This window comes from Nicotiana tomentosiformis, chromosome 5 (genome assembly GCF_000390325.3).
Source record: "Nicotiana tomentosiformis chromosome 5, ASM39032v3, whole genome shotgun sequence".
Classification (NCBI taxonomy): Eukaryota; Viridiplantae; Streptophyta; class Magnoliopsida; order Solanales; family Solanaceae; genus Nicotiana; species Nicotiana tomentosiformis.
The window spans coordinates 71039400-71054544 of NC_090816.1; the positions used below are offsets into that span (position 1 = coordinate 71039400).

General features: G+C 37.0%; 1 protein-coding gene and 1 pseudogene across 1 annotated transcript; both read left to right on the forward strand.

The window, feature by feature from the left end:
- Positions 1 to 1659: 1659 nt before the first annotated feature.
- On the forward strand, positions 1660 to 14116 carry LOC104098055 (tropinone reductase homolog At5g06060-like). Its single transcript, XM_009604708.4, has 5 exons — positions 1660 to 1863; positions 1986 to 2193; positions 11568 to 11784; positions 11867 to 11973; positions 13799 to 14116. The coding sequence occupies exons 1-5, from the start codon at positions 1775 to 1777 to the stop codon at positions 13985 to 13987; spliced, it is 810 nt and encodes a 269-aa protein (XP_009603003.1). The 5' UTR covers positions 1660 to 1774; the 3' UTR covers positions 13988 to 14116.
- Positions 12234 to 12323, forward strand: LOC117277172 (U5 spliceosomal RNA; annotated as a pseudogene).
- Positions 14117 to 15145: the final 1029 nt, after the last annotated feature.

Consider the following 15145-nt stretch of genomic DNA (forward strand, 5'->3'; position numbering starts at 1 on the left):
CTTTCACGAAAGAATCAGCAAGCATAACAAATGAATCAATAGAATTAGGAGGTAAGTTATAATACCATATCATAGCCCCTTTTGATAGAGTTTCTCCGAACTTCTTCAATAGGACAAACTCGATCTCATCATCCTCCAAGTCATTCCCTTTGATGGCACATTTGTAAGAGGTTACATGCTCATTTGGGTCGATCGTTCCGTTATACTTAGTAATCTCGGGCATGCAGAATTTCTTAGGGATCGGCTTCAGAGCCGCGCTTGGAGGAAAAGGTTTTTGCACGAACTTCTTAGAATTCAGGCCTTTTAATATTGGCGGTGCTCCTCGGATTTGGTCTACTCTAGAATTGTAGGTTTCCACTTTTTTGTCATTAGCTTCGATTTTCTTCTCCCCTGAGTCTATCCGTTTTGTCAGCTCCTCGAGCATTTTTATGATCTCGGGGTTAGCCCCGATTCATATTCATTTGACCTTTCTATGACCAGTTCATCCTTGCGGGTGACTTCCCAGGGTGGATCGGGCTCAACCCTGCTCGGTGCACGGCTTTGGTTCTGTAACTGAGCTATCGCCGCATATTGAGCCTGCGATATTTCGAAGATCACCCGTAGACTGATCCCGTCTCCTTCAATATTTTGTGTATTTCGAGTTGCCGATCGGGCTCCACCACAAATGCTATTTTCGGGGTCGGTAGGTAAGTTTGCGTCGATAGCCACATGTGAATTAGCGTCAATCGGATCTGCGATCGGAATTCCGATGGGATCAACGGGCGGTACTCCTTTACCGGGCGCTATGTTGTTATTTTCATCGTGGTGGTCGGACTCGTTGTCAACATATAGGGGTGCTGATTGAGAGTTTGACATTTTGTGTTTTATCCTGAAATCAGAGACACTTCAAAGAGCAAGTGTAAAGTAATGTGTGTTATGGAGATTTGTATCAAATAACCACTATTATCCTTAACCCCACGGTGGGCGCCAAACTGTTTACCCTCAAAATCGGATAACAATTGAATTTATAAGTGGTTTTAAGGATACATGATTTAATTTGATACTGAATGACAAATCAGATTGCAATTGAAATAAGTAATGGAAAAGTAAATGCCTAACCACACAAGTTGAACTGTCTTAGACTTAGAAGGTTTGTCACCCTCAAGCCAAAAATGCTTTTATTGATATCAGAACAGAAACAGCAAGAGAGTAACAAGAACTTGACGAGAATAATAATATATTACTTTGGGATGTGTGTTACAATGTGTTTTACAAGTAATCAAACCTCCTTTATATAGTAGGGGAGTCCTACTTTAGGTATAATTCTATAAAAGGTAAAAATCTCATGGTTTGCTGATTTGCTGGTTCTTTATTGATACGTGCCGAGATTTCCGCTGAAATATCCGACCGGTTATGGATATTTCAGCCTTCTGTTATTTCGGTCTTCTGTTGGTTATACTGGCAATGTTTCCTCGAGCTTATTCGGGGTCAGGGTCGATTCCAGGATCATGGGCTCAATGTTCTCGAGGACGGACATTCTGACCTCGTGTTCTGGTTCGATGAGATTCGAGGTCGATTTTCAACTCTTCATGTTTCGAACCCGATATGTCGTGCAATAGTCGAGCCCGATTTCGAATACGAAAATAAATTAACATAATGTGCTCAAAATAATTTTGTTATAATTATTGTTTTACACTTTAATATTAATCTCGGATTCTAATACTAGTACTACTACTATTACAATATCCTTTTATTTCTCCCTCATTTGAAGTTAAAATCTCTACGAAAGTAATTCATGGCGAAGGTTGCATGCATTGGGAGCAGTTCCAGATGGTCTCTTTCAGGATTTACCGCCCTCGTAACCGGCGGCACTCGTGGAATTGGGTAAAACCGAACTCCAAAATCCTTTTTTTTATTTTTTTTATTTTTATTTTTTTTAGTAAATGTATCTGCGTTTCAATTTGGATGAGTATTCAATTCCTCAATTTATGGCCATATTTTCTTAGGCATGCGGTTGTGGAGGAACTAGCGGAACTGGGTGCGACAGTGTATACTTGTTCACGGAATCAAGCAGAGCTCAACGAACGCTTGCAAGAGTGGGCCGTTAAAGGCCTTCAAGTCAAGGGTTCTGTTTGCGATGCTTCTTCAAGGGAACAGAGAGTTCAGCTCATGGAAAATGTCTCCTCTGCTTTCGACGGAAAGCTGAACATTCTTGTTAGTTCTATAACCCCAATTCTTCTATTACACCCTCGGTTTTAGTTTAATGTGATTGTGTTTGACTTCACATAGAATGTTAGCTATCGTTTAGATATAGATTTGATTGAAACTTGAAAAAATGAGTTTCTGCATGTGTGATGAAAAATAATTTTTGAAAGTTGAATTGGACATGTATTTTACCTGAAAAGTATTTTACTTGAAAATTTTCAAAAACTTCAAAAACTACTCTAGAGCTATTTTTGGGATTCGAAGATTTTTGTCAAAATCTGCCCAAAAATGCTTAAAAGAAAGAAAGTCTTTTGAAATTTGTCGTTTAAAATAAGACATAAATATTTGTGTGGTTATAAATCAAATAAGAAAGTTAAATAAATATAGAAAGGTGTCATACTTTTGTGATAGACTAAAAACGAAAAAGTCGCATAAATTGAGATAGAGAGTATTGTATTTGAAGATTAAAATCGAGTAACAGGGACATTGAATTTGTGTACCTGTTAACAACAACGGAAGTTTTTGCAGAATCTGTTCCAATCAATTGCCCGAATCCGACTTCGTCTCTCTTGGAAATGAAATTCTTGTTCACGAACTAAATACCTTATTTTTGTTTTTCACAGTGTGTTTCTTATTTTAGGGAGAATCACTTCATAGCAATTTTCTCTGTTGAGCAAGAAAGATATATAAAGGAGAGAGAGAGGTTTCAAGAAAAAACTGTCGCTCACACAATCGCACGTTCCCATTATTTCTTTTTAACGTGCAACAGTTTTTTCTTTTATTTATCTGTGTTTTAACTTCCCTAGGTAACCTCTTTAAGGTTTTATCTCCTCTAAATGGGTAGGGTCAGTCATTACACTTCGCACATGATGGGCTAGACCCAAACTAGTGCCATGTGAATAACACACGTAATTCATATTGGTAAATAGATCGTGCGACCTGTGAGCATTAAGAGCTACAATATTCTTACACCCTTTAAGGTTGTTTAATAGCTCTATGTAGAAATCCAATCACATGCAGAAAGGATTCACTACTACCATGAGGATCTTATTATTACTCGCAATACCCCAGACATTGTTGGCTACTCTAGTAGCTAGTTATCCGATCCCTCATCCTCGAAAAGAGGTGAACTCGAGTTCATATATAACATTGTATCCACAATTACACCCAATACTATCATGGTAAGTGTAATGGTCGACCTATGAATACAAGTTAAATTACAAAAAAAAATTTGTTTGTCTTCCCTTTCTACTCGAATCTTTCCATTCCAAATCAATTGTTTTCCTAGACATGCACTATCACTCATGACTATTAGTGACATGCTAAAGTAGCAACACTGATTGGCACTTCAAGAGACAGTAAAAGGTCAAAGTGTATTCCAATAAAAGTTAATATAACTTCTTTGGGATCTCACACAATGAAGAAGCAGGGATTCATTCTTCCATTATCCCATTGGTCGATAGCGCACGTGGTATGAAACACATGTTACGGTGTTCTCACCTTATATTGGCGCGTGTGTCTTATTCTTTTAATCATTCAACACCGTACAGACCTTGGTCTAGACATTTCCAAATGTCTAACCCGAGTTTCTCACTTCAATAATCCTCAAATCCAACCTTTTGGAGAAACTCGCATCTGGCTTACAAAACAAGTCATAATCGAATGGTAAAATTCGTAAGTATGACTAGTTGTCAAGACCGACCTTTACAAGTAAATATAACCTCGCATTATCCAAGGTTCTATAAGGTCTCATCTCTTCACGATTCTTAACGTAAGAGGCGATTGCTCATGTGAGAGAGCCAATCTCGCAACTTGTTCGACACACTTTATCAACAAAACATTATCACCTGCATACGAGATATAAGCATAATTTCAAGAGTCAAATATTGATGAGCATATTATAATAATAATAAAGTCATTTTACAATACATAAATATGTTCATATCCTTCGCAAACCAAGAGCCATAGCATGTTTCTCAAACAGGTCTCTAGATATCGCCTTTGTAAAAGGATTAGCTATCATGCTTCGCGTAGGAATGTACTGTAAATTTATCTCTCCACTTGCAACCATGTCTCTCACAAAGTTATACTTGATGTCAATGTGCTTGGTCTTGCTGTGATACTTAGTATCTTTTGTGTATGCAATAGCCGCTTGACTATCACAATATAGAGTCATGGGACCCTGAGAGTTCTTTGTAATATCCAAATGCTCAAAGAATCTCTTCAACCAAACAACTTCTTGTACCGCAGACGCACAAGCCACGAACTCAGCTTCCATCGTCGAAAGGGCTGTATAAGTTTGTTTCTTACTTTTCCATGAAATAGCACTTCCATTAAGTAAGAAAGCATAACCGGATGTTGATTTTCTATCATTCCGGTCACCAACCCAATCCAACATCTGTATATCCTCTCAAGTATAAATCATTTCCACTATAACATAGTGAATAATTCAGGTATCTGAAAATTCTCTTTACAACTTTTCAATGATCTCTTTCAGGATTGGATTGATACCTGCTAACCAGACCTACGGCATAACAAATGTCTCGGCGAGTACACATCATAGCGTACATCAAGCTCCCGACAACACTTGAATACGGAACTCGAGACATGTCTTCCTTTTCATTTTCAGTCTTGGAACACATTTCAAGGCTTAAAGTTTCACCTCTCGCTATAGGAGTATCCATGGATTTGCAACTATTCATGCGAAAACGCTCCAAAATTTTCTTTATATAAATTTCTTGAGATAGACTCAATAACTTTTTGGAACGGTCTCTTTGGATCTTAACTCCAAGGATATAGTCTGCCTCACCCATATCTTTCATGTCAATGACTTTGAAAGCCATGACTTGATAGTTTTCAAATACTCTAAATTATTTCCGGCCAATAAAATATCATCCACGTAAAGAGAAAAAATTACAAACATCCCATTGAATTTCTTCACATAAATACAACGGTCTTCACTGATCATGGTAAAATCATACGAGATCACCTCCTTGTGAAATCTCAAATACCATTGCCTTGAAGATTGCTTCAGACCATAAATAGATCTTTTCAATCTACAGACCTTCTTTTCTTGGCCTTTAACGATGAAGCCTACAGATTGTTCCATGTAGATTTCTTCGTTTAGTTCTCCATTGAGAAAAGCTGTCTTCACGTTCATTTGATGTAATTCCAAATCCAAACGTGCAACAATAGCCAAAAGTAAGCGAATTGAGATAAATTTCACAACTGGTGAAAATGTTTCCTCATAATCTGAGTAAAGCCTTTTGCCACCAGTCGTGCCTTGTATCTTTCTATTGACCCATCCGCTTTGCGTTTAACTTTGAGAACCAATTTGTTCCCAATGGCTCTTCGCCCAGGCAGAAGGTCAACTAGATCCTAGACTTTGTTGGTTTTCATGGACTCCAATTCTTCTTTCATTGTTGTCATCCACTCATCTTTTTCAGGGCTCGATAAAGCCTCAGTCACATACTTTGGCTCATCCATTTCTATGGGAGACACCAAGAAAACATAATCTTCAATCTCATAAGTACGTTTGGGTATATTTTTCCTGGTACTCTTTCGTAGTTGAAATTCAGATTCGTCAGAAGGATTTTGGGATTGAGAAATCCCACTTCCACTCGGATCAAGAACAAGATCCTGATCAATTTGATTATCAACTGTGTCAGAAGACACTTGCTGACTATCTGAGTTCAACATTTCATAAAGAGGCTCTCCATTCCTTACCTCGCCCTTCTTTGGAAAATCATTTTCCAAAAATGTGATATCTCGTGATTCAATCTCGGTAACACTTCCATCCTCTAATTCACCAATGAACACATACCCTTTGGAGTGTTCTGAATATCTTATGAAGATACATTTCTTGCCTATTGGACCTAATTTTCCAAACTTGCTAAAAGAATCTTTTACATATGCGGCACAACCCCAAGGTCGTAAATTATTTAAGTTTGGTTTATGACCAGTCCATAGTTCATAAGGGGTGGAAGAAACTGATTTAGAAGGAACTTTGTTCAATATGTAGGCTGCAGTCAATAACGCATCTCCCCAAAAGGAGATAGGTAAATTTGCTCGTGCCATCATGGACCTTATCATATCCAATATTGTTCTATTCCTTCTTTCTGCTACACCATTTTGTTGAGGTGTGTAAGGAATAGTTAACTGTCTGGTGATGCCCTTTTCATTACACAATTCTTCAAACTGATTTGATAGATATCACGCCCTCTATCGGTTCTTAAGGTCTTAATCCTTTTATCTAATTGATTCTCAGCTTCATTCAAATATTTCTTAAAGCATTCTAGTGCTTCAGATTTATGAGAAATCAAATAGACATAACCAAAGCGCGTGAAATCGTCAATAAATGTAATGAAATATAAAGCACCAGACCTAGCCCTCACATTCATTGGACCACAGATATCAGAATGGATTAATTGCAAAGGAAAATCAGCTCTCTTAGCCTTTCCAAGTGATTTACGTGTAATCTTTCCAACAAGACAATTTTCACAAATTAGCACCCAAGGGTGTGACCTAGTGGTTAGTGAAGTGGGTGAGAACCATGAGGTCTCGGGTTCAAATCCCAGTGGAGGCAAATACTAGGCGATTTCTTCCCATCTATTCAAGCCTTGGTGGATAGAGTTACCTGGTACCTGTTGCTGGTGGGAGGTGGCAGGTATCCCGTGGAATTAGTCGAGGTGCACGCAAGCTGGTCCGGACACCACGGTTATAAAAAAAAAAAAGAAGACAATTTTCACAAATTGGCATTTCAATTTTAGAGAAAGAATCTAAATGTCCTTCCTTAGCCAATCTATTCATTCGATCCTCTGCCCTATGTGACCTAATCTTGCATGCCATGTAATAACATCAACACCATTATTACTAGAATAACATGCCATAACACAACGGTCAACATAATAGTTATACGTAAAAGGATTACAATCTAACACAATAAAACCATCATAACGATGTCCAAAACCATAAAAAACATTGTCTTGAGTAATTCTAAGACCATTGCGACTAAAGTTCAAATTGAAATCTAAATCTAGAAGAACAGACACAGAGACTAAGTTTCGTCGAATCTCTGGAACATATAGGACGTCATGCAACATCAATGATTGGCCACCACGCCTGTCCATTCTGCAAGTGCCTATTCCTTTGACTTCAAGCTTTGCATTATTTCCCATATATATATGTTTTGATCCAGGTGGAACTCGACGAAACTCTATAAACGCTTCTCTATCACGGCTCACATGGTCGGTGGCCCCTGAGTCTACAATCCACACAGGATAAGATTCAGTTAGTAAAACAGTGCTAGAAACATATATAGCACCAAGAGATGCGTTTTGAAATGCTACCTTTTTCGGCTCAGTGCACTCACGAGCAAAATGCCCTGGAACTTGGCAATTGTAGCACTTCATCTTACTCTTGTCTTTCTTCTTGTAAAGCCGTTTTCCTTTCTTAGAATTTGGCTTGTTTCTTTTCTTGGAGGATCTTTCTCCGGTCTCCTTACCCTTTCCGTCATTTTTCCAGTTTCTCTTGCGCTTGAAGCTTGATCTCTTTGTACCACTTGATTCTGCCACAAAGGCATTAGGTACAGCTTTAGCAGCACCAAGCCGCTCGTCTTCAAGCTCCACATGACGGGCAGCATCAGCAAAAGTTTTGATGCTGTCATTGTGGGTCAAGTTTGCCTTCAGATATTCCCAATTGTTGGGAAGAGACCGAATCACTGCCTGAACCTGCTACTCATCAGAGAGAACATGACCATCACTTTTGAGTTGAGCAATCATGTTTGACATCACCCTTAGATGTTGCTTGACACTGTGATCATGACGTTTTTTGTACGTGTCAAACTTGATTGTCAGCTGTCGAAGGCGAGTTACAGTTATACCCCATATGCCTCTCTTAAATGTGCTCATATAGCTTGAGCAGTAGGATATTGCTCACATTCGTGGATGAGATCATCAACAACTGAACTTACAATAATTCCACGTGCAGTGGAATCTTTCTTTTTCCAAATATTTTTAGTTTCCCGATCCTTCCTGTGTTGGGCAGTGTTACCCTCAACATGGTTAATACTTTCAAGAGCATCTTGCTCTTCGAGTACATACCACATTTTACGACTCCAGATGTCGTAATTTTCACCATTCAGTTTGTCACCCTTGTTCAAGTCACATATGAGTTAATAATATCATTACTATATACTAGATTAATATGTATCATCCTTATTATTGCTATACATGATATTTACTTCAGTCAATTTATGCATGTGATTACACACTCAAGTAAATTAATTATAATATTAATTTTACATTTAGTATAGAATCGAAAGGTCACTACGTTTCCATTCATCATCTATATCTAAATATTTTAATTAATATTAAAATCACTTCTTAGTGTGTACTTCATTTCAAGTCTCAATCCCATTACAAAATAAAACAATAAATAATATATGTAACTGGTGAGACAACCAACATAATTTAAATTTCATTAAGATAAAACACATAATAACAATTTACATGTTTGTTAGGACATACATGTACCAATCGAACACTAACTCTTGCACATATACGCTAAAAGGTGCACTAGACCAAACATCATGATAAATTTCAGTTAAAATTTCACCCCAAGGCTCTCGAAGAGAGTCCGCTAAAATAGCTAATGCTTCCCAATCAGTGATTTCTATGTAATTAGCCAATTCCGCTCTTTTTAACCTAAAAAGGCGTACATGTTCAGGAATGGAAGCATCAGGGCCCATTTTAAATTCCTTAAAATCCCTAAATTTCTTTTCTCCTTCCCTTCGCTCAGCCCTCTGATCCCTTAACTCATTTTGCCTCGCCCTTGAGACATTCCTAATGACTTCAGGCTCCGAGTCTGAATCATTATAGAAATAAGTTCTGCGACGACGTATCCTTCTACGTTGTCCCCTTCCTCGACTTCGAGAACTCCCACTTGGAATAATTCGAACTTGTCCCATATCTGAAATAGGACCAAGGAAACAATAAGAATGGATACAACCATTCAATGTGACAACATATGTCACAATAACTTGTAGAAGAATAGGGATATATGTAACTAAGGCTAGTATTTTTAATATTTAAATACTCTGTCTAAGCACAAAAAAAACATGTGATCACTTTTCTATCAATAGAGATTGACTATAACTTGGCATAATTCCATTACGTTAAGGCACAATCAGTACATATTGTTGACAAGTTAAATATGAATATCATGCACCCATTCAAAAAAGATAAGTCAATCTGCCCAAACAAAAAAAAATTGTAGTTTCTCATGCCTCACTGTTTTGAACATATGTCAACCAAAATAAAAAAAATGGAAGGCAAGTATTCATTAACACTTAGATTACAAAATAGAGAAGATTATTGTTACAAAGAAGCCCTTACAAATAAAGAGGAAAAACGTGACTTAGGCATCTGATCATAGAGAAACATCTCTTTAACATTACATGAAAAACATTCATGACCCAAATCATAACATGTGAAGCCACTTCTTTAGAAACAAATATTGTTATGAGATTTCTTTCAATATTTGTGAAGACTTACTGGCAATGGCTTTAAAAATTTAAAGAAAATGCCAAACAGAGAAAGTGACTCTACTCATTTGTTCTCTTTTGCATATAGAAAATATATCTGAACCTTTTAATAGAAAACTTGTCACTGTATTACGTTGGAGGCCGCTATTGACGGCGTCAAAAACACACTAAAAAAAATATACAGCCAATACATTAAAACAATTTGAGTTCTGGTTTTAATCCACCACAACAGGAGTATCGTTTCCAATAAACGAATTGTTAAAGAACTTTATGGCAATATTCTTCAACTGTGTATTCAAAATAATAGAACACACAACAAAGGCTCTGATACCAATGAAGATAGGGACATCGAATTTGTGTACCTGTTAACAACAGCGGAAGTTTTTGCAGAATCTGTTCCAATCAATTGCCTGAATCCGACTTCGTCTCTCTTGGAAACGAAATTCTTGTTCACGAACTAAATACCTTGTTTTTGTTTTTCACAGTGTGTTTTTTACTTTAGGGAGAATCACTTCATAGCAATTTTCTCTGTTGATGAAGAAAGATATATAAAGGAGAGAGAGGTTTCAAGAAAAAACTGCCGCTCACACAATCGCACGTTCCCACTATTTTTTTTAACGTGCAGCAGTTTTTTCTTTTATTTATCTGTGTTTTAACTTCCCTAGGTAACCTCTTTAAGGTTTTATCTCCTCTAAATGGGTAGGGTCAGTCCATATGGGCGACCCGTGACCCAAACCCAATATCCAACAGTATTGTAGTGCTTTAAAACTGAATATAAGCCAAACGTTATGCCAACGCTTAGTAGTTGCGGAGCTCGTTTGTTTGAACTATGAGTAATATTTTAATTTATATGTGACTTCCAACGGGAACCAATTTAGCGAATGTCAACATTGTTAATACCAGGCGGATCCATGATCTGGAAACCATGGGTGTACCACCATCATTTCCTTAATATAGGCATGCCACTAGCCACAAAAATATGAGTGTATATGAGTCAGTTTGGTCAATTTTGAGCTCTGTTTGGGTTACTAAGTTGTTGGTTCATACAAATAAACTGATCATCGGCCCGAGAGTTTGATTTTTCTTTTAATTCAATCTATTAAGTAAAATTAGAAGCTGAATTAGGAGACAAAATGTTAACAAGTCAGGAAAGCGCATCTATCAGTTATATTATTGGATGAAAATTAAACTTTGTCAAAGGTGTGAATTGAGATTAGCTTTTTCAGGAAGAAATAAAAGATAAGGACATAAAAAGAGGAGTCACACATGTAAAAAATGGGGATGATTTTCACCAAGAGATCCTTAACAGTGATTGATGAGTGACAATGAGTGACAGAGTCTTCAGTGACCTAAGCTAAATCAGGGCACCGTTCAATTCGCCATGCACATGGGTGCATAATAATGATATATAGCCATTTTAAACATATTATGTCTATATTTTTCAGGATTTTGGCCAATAGGAAGGGTGCACATGCACCACGATTTATCACATGGATCTATCACTGATTAATACTAGTTTAATGGTGAAAGAATAGGACATATAGACAGAAAAGAGCTTACTTAGCATTAACATTATAGGTTCTCTTAGACTATATATGTGATTATTAAGGTTCTCATTTGAATGGTGTTGTCGCATCTGTTTTCAGACTCTAAATTCCAATGCGATCCTTTAAAGCTTCATAAGGATTTTTACTTGTTATTTGTGCAAAAAAGAAGTCCTACAGAAACTGTTGATTACCAATCTGTTGCTCTTGTACATGTATGTTTCTGTTTTTAGATGGCCCAATTTTCAGACTGTAAATTTTTTGAACCACGTAATTGTCCTATCTTCTGGCCATAGGTAAACAATGTGGGGACAAACATTAGGAAGCCCACCACCGATTATTCTGCTGAAGAATATGCCCGTCTTCTTAGTACCAACTTAGAATCTGCATACCATCTGTGTCAACTTGCTCACCCTCTTTTGAAAGCATCTGGAAATGGATCTGTTGTCTTTATCTCTTCTGTTGCTGGTCTGGTGCACCTGTCCTCTGGCTCAATCTATGGAGCAACAAAAGGTTAGCTGTACTATCACTCTTTTGAGTTGTTAAACAATTGAAGATAGAGTGTTGAGGTTTTCTTTTCCTTTACTAACTTCAGGGGCAATGAATCAACTCACGCGAAATCTGGCTTGTGAATGGGCAAACGATAGCATTCGGGTTAATGGTGTTGCCCCGTGGTATATAAGGACGTCTTTGGTAGAACATGTAATATTCTTAATCTTGCTTATGCATTTGATTTTATGAATCTCTTTGCGCAAGTACTTGTCGATTGGAGATACAAGTTACCTGAGGCAAAACATTTCTTTGATTTCGCCGAGGCCCACGCGGAGAATTTACACGTTTTTCATTTATTAATTCTCTCAAGTTGTGTCTGGTGCATGCTGCAGTTCAGACTACATAACAGGCTCACAAAATGACCTTTTAAGAGTTTTTACAGTCATAAGAAAAAAACTAAATATACGGCATGCCACACAATGAGCACATAGCAAACTATTCTTTTGCCTTTTGCTAAAGAATACCTGTGCCTGTTGCACAAAGTGGCATAGGTCAAATTGAAAAACAGCCATTGCACAAGAACATGGCTTAGCCATTATCTAACTTAATAGACTCAAATTAACTGTACTGTATAATAAGTCTTGTATTTTTTAGCATGAACTTACATGGTGTATCATAAATGTGAAAATAGCTTGTCATGAGCTTTATAATAACTACCTAATTTCATTATGTATGTCGTCGGAAGGCTTCTTCTTCTTCATTTTATTTTTTGGACTAACCATCCGGTCTTTGGAACCCTTTAACCCGATTGGTCTGGATTCGCACCGCGTAGGCCCGTTAAAGGGGAGAACCGTTCCTTACCAGGGGTTTCTTAATTACAAGGGCTCGAATTTGAGACCTCCGGTTAAGGGTAAAGGGATCTCATTCATCCCACCACACCCCTTGGTGATATCTATTGGATCTTCAGCATATTGTTTTATACAACTTGTATTCCTGTTGCATTCATTTAAGGAGTGTATTGTATGTTGAGTAAATAACTGGTGGCAATCTGCTAAAGCAACTTGTATTCATATATACCCTTAAAAGAATTTCATGGTTTTCAGTGTTCATTTGGAAAAGGAATAGCATATGGCGAATAGTTACTGGCTTTTCCAGGTCCTTAGATCTATTTTTCAATCATTTTCCAGTGTTGTCAAAGGCTCATTTAAGGCGCGTTTAAGCCTTGAAGCTCAGAAAAGCTCAGGTAGCGTGCTTCCACTCGCTTAAGCTGTGCTTCAATGTAGGGAAGGCACTAAGGTACCGTGCCTCATTGCCCATGAGCTCTATCTTGATTCAAGCGGTACTAAACAACAAATATAACCGGCAAATAAGTTAAGGAGAACATTACGAATGAACTTGTTACTTTTTTCTTGAATTACATAAATATTTTTTGTTTTTTTCCCTTCATTGCGCTTTTTAAAGCTAAAGCCCACACTTTAATAAAGCCCCAATAGACATGGAGCACTTCTTAGAACTTTTCGCCTTTGACAACATATTTTTCCTTTGAAATCATACTTTTTTTTGTGAATAAAGTTTATTTAATTTCATGTTCTTATATTGTTAAGCATATTTAACTGTGGTAAAATATTTATAGAAGTGGCAAATGACTGGAAATGGTTAACCCTGTCTTTTAGTATCTTTTTGTTTCCCAAAAGGAAAAAAATCCCCTGAATGTGACAGGAAAATTTGTATTTGCTGACTTTTCTTTGTGTAGAGAATTATATCACGATTGCAATGTTTTCAAAGACTAGAGTTTCTTTTGGTTATATGCATTGTCAAAGCATGTTGATGATTCATATCTTAATGGAGCCAATTTCATTTCTTGTGGAGAATGCTTCAGGATTTTATGTGAGCACTGAGCAGTAGCAGCTTGAGAGATTTGTTATCTGGAGTTAATGTTATTGAATCTAGCCCTTACTGTATTTATATTTATATAATCTTTTCACTTAACCGCATATTCTCCAATTTTTGCTGCATTTTATGTTTAATTTTGCAGTTGCTCGAAAATAAAACATTTTTGGATGGCGTAATATCTAGAACTCCCCTTAGACGCCCTGGAGAATCTCAAGAAGTTTCATCCCTTGTAGCTTATCTTTGTCTACCTGGAGCATCGTACATCACTGGGCAAGTTATAGCAGTTGATGGAGGTTTCACAGTCAATGGGTTCGAAATGACAAGCTACTGATATGTGTTTTCGTCTAGAGATGATAGCGCAGCTTATGCCTTGCATCTCTTTTGTCTGGAGATACTCATGCTCTTTGTTTCTTACTGATCAAGCTGAAACCATCCTGAAATAAAAGCTCTATTTCATATCTTCCTTAATCCTTATATATGGGATCATAATAAGGCATTTCCTCATTAATTTTCCCTGCATGCCCCTTCTTATCTGAGTATAAACTCTAGTTTTCTGTCTTTTTCTTATATTTCTCTAAGAACAGCATATTCTGTAGTTGATTGTGTTGCCGGTTGCGTATCATGCGAAGTTATTTCTGAGCTTTGCACGTTCCTTAAGGTTCCTTTGTTGTAGTGCAATTCTGTATTTCATTTTTGTTGAGAAGGTAGTGCAATTCTGTATTTCATTTAAACTGTAGGATAGGAAACTTTTTGATTATTTGCACATGTTTGTATAGGATTACGCAAATAGCAATGGACTTTTGAACTCATTCGATGTGTGTCCATCTCTCTAAGGAACTTTCAATTCGAAGGAAAGGCGACGCTAAAAGCATGCTATTGAATTAGTTAGCCGTTAGGCTTCCGATCTTACAATAGTCCTTTAATTTGCATATGGCTTATAACAGTGTTGATAGCTCCTCTTTCCATCAATTCCCAGTTTGGAAGTATTAAAACTTTCACCCAAATGAGTAAGACTGGCATTGTTCTTATTGAACCTCTTTTAAAATATTGGTATGATAGTATCTGTTCTAGGTAAGAGTTGTAATTAACCTTTGTTTTAGTAATTCCTCCTCACCAATTTCAGAATATTCTTGTGATAGTTTTATTTCAGGAGAGCTGGTTATTGAATGTTTTAACTGTGACAGCTTAATTATTGACTGAATGAAGTGTTGTGATGATGTGCAAATTTTCTGACCCTAGAGAAGGGTTAATGTTCTTATTGTTTGCCCCCTTCTTGGAAGTGCACTTTCTTATGTCGTCTTCCTTTTGTCCAATGTCATTTTGTTCAATTCATCTTCTTCATTTTAAAATCGATTTATATTTGCGTCAAAATAAATTAGATTGATTCGGGATTTCGGTCAGCTTATTCTAACGAGAACAAGGTAGGGAACTAACAGTTTATCCTCGAGATGCTACCTTATATATTTTATTGGTAGAAGATTTAGTTCTT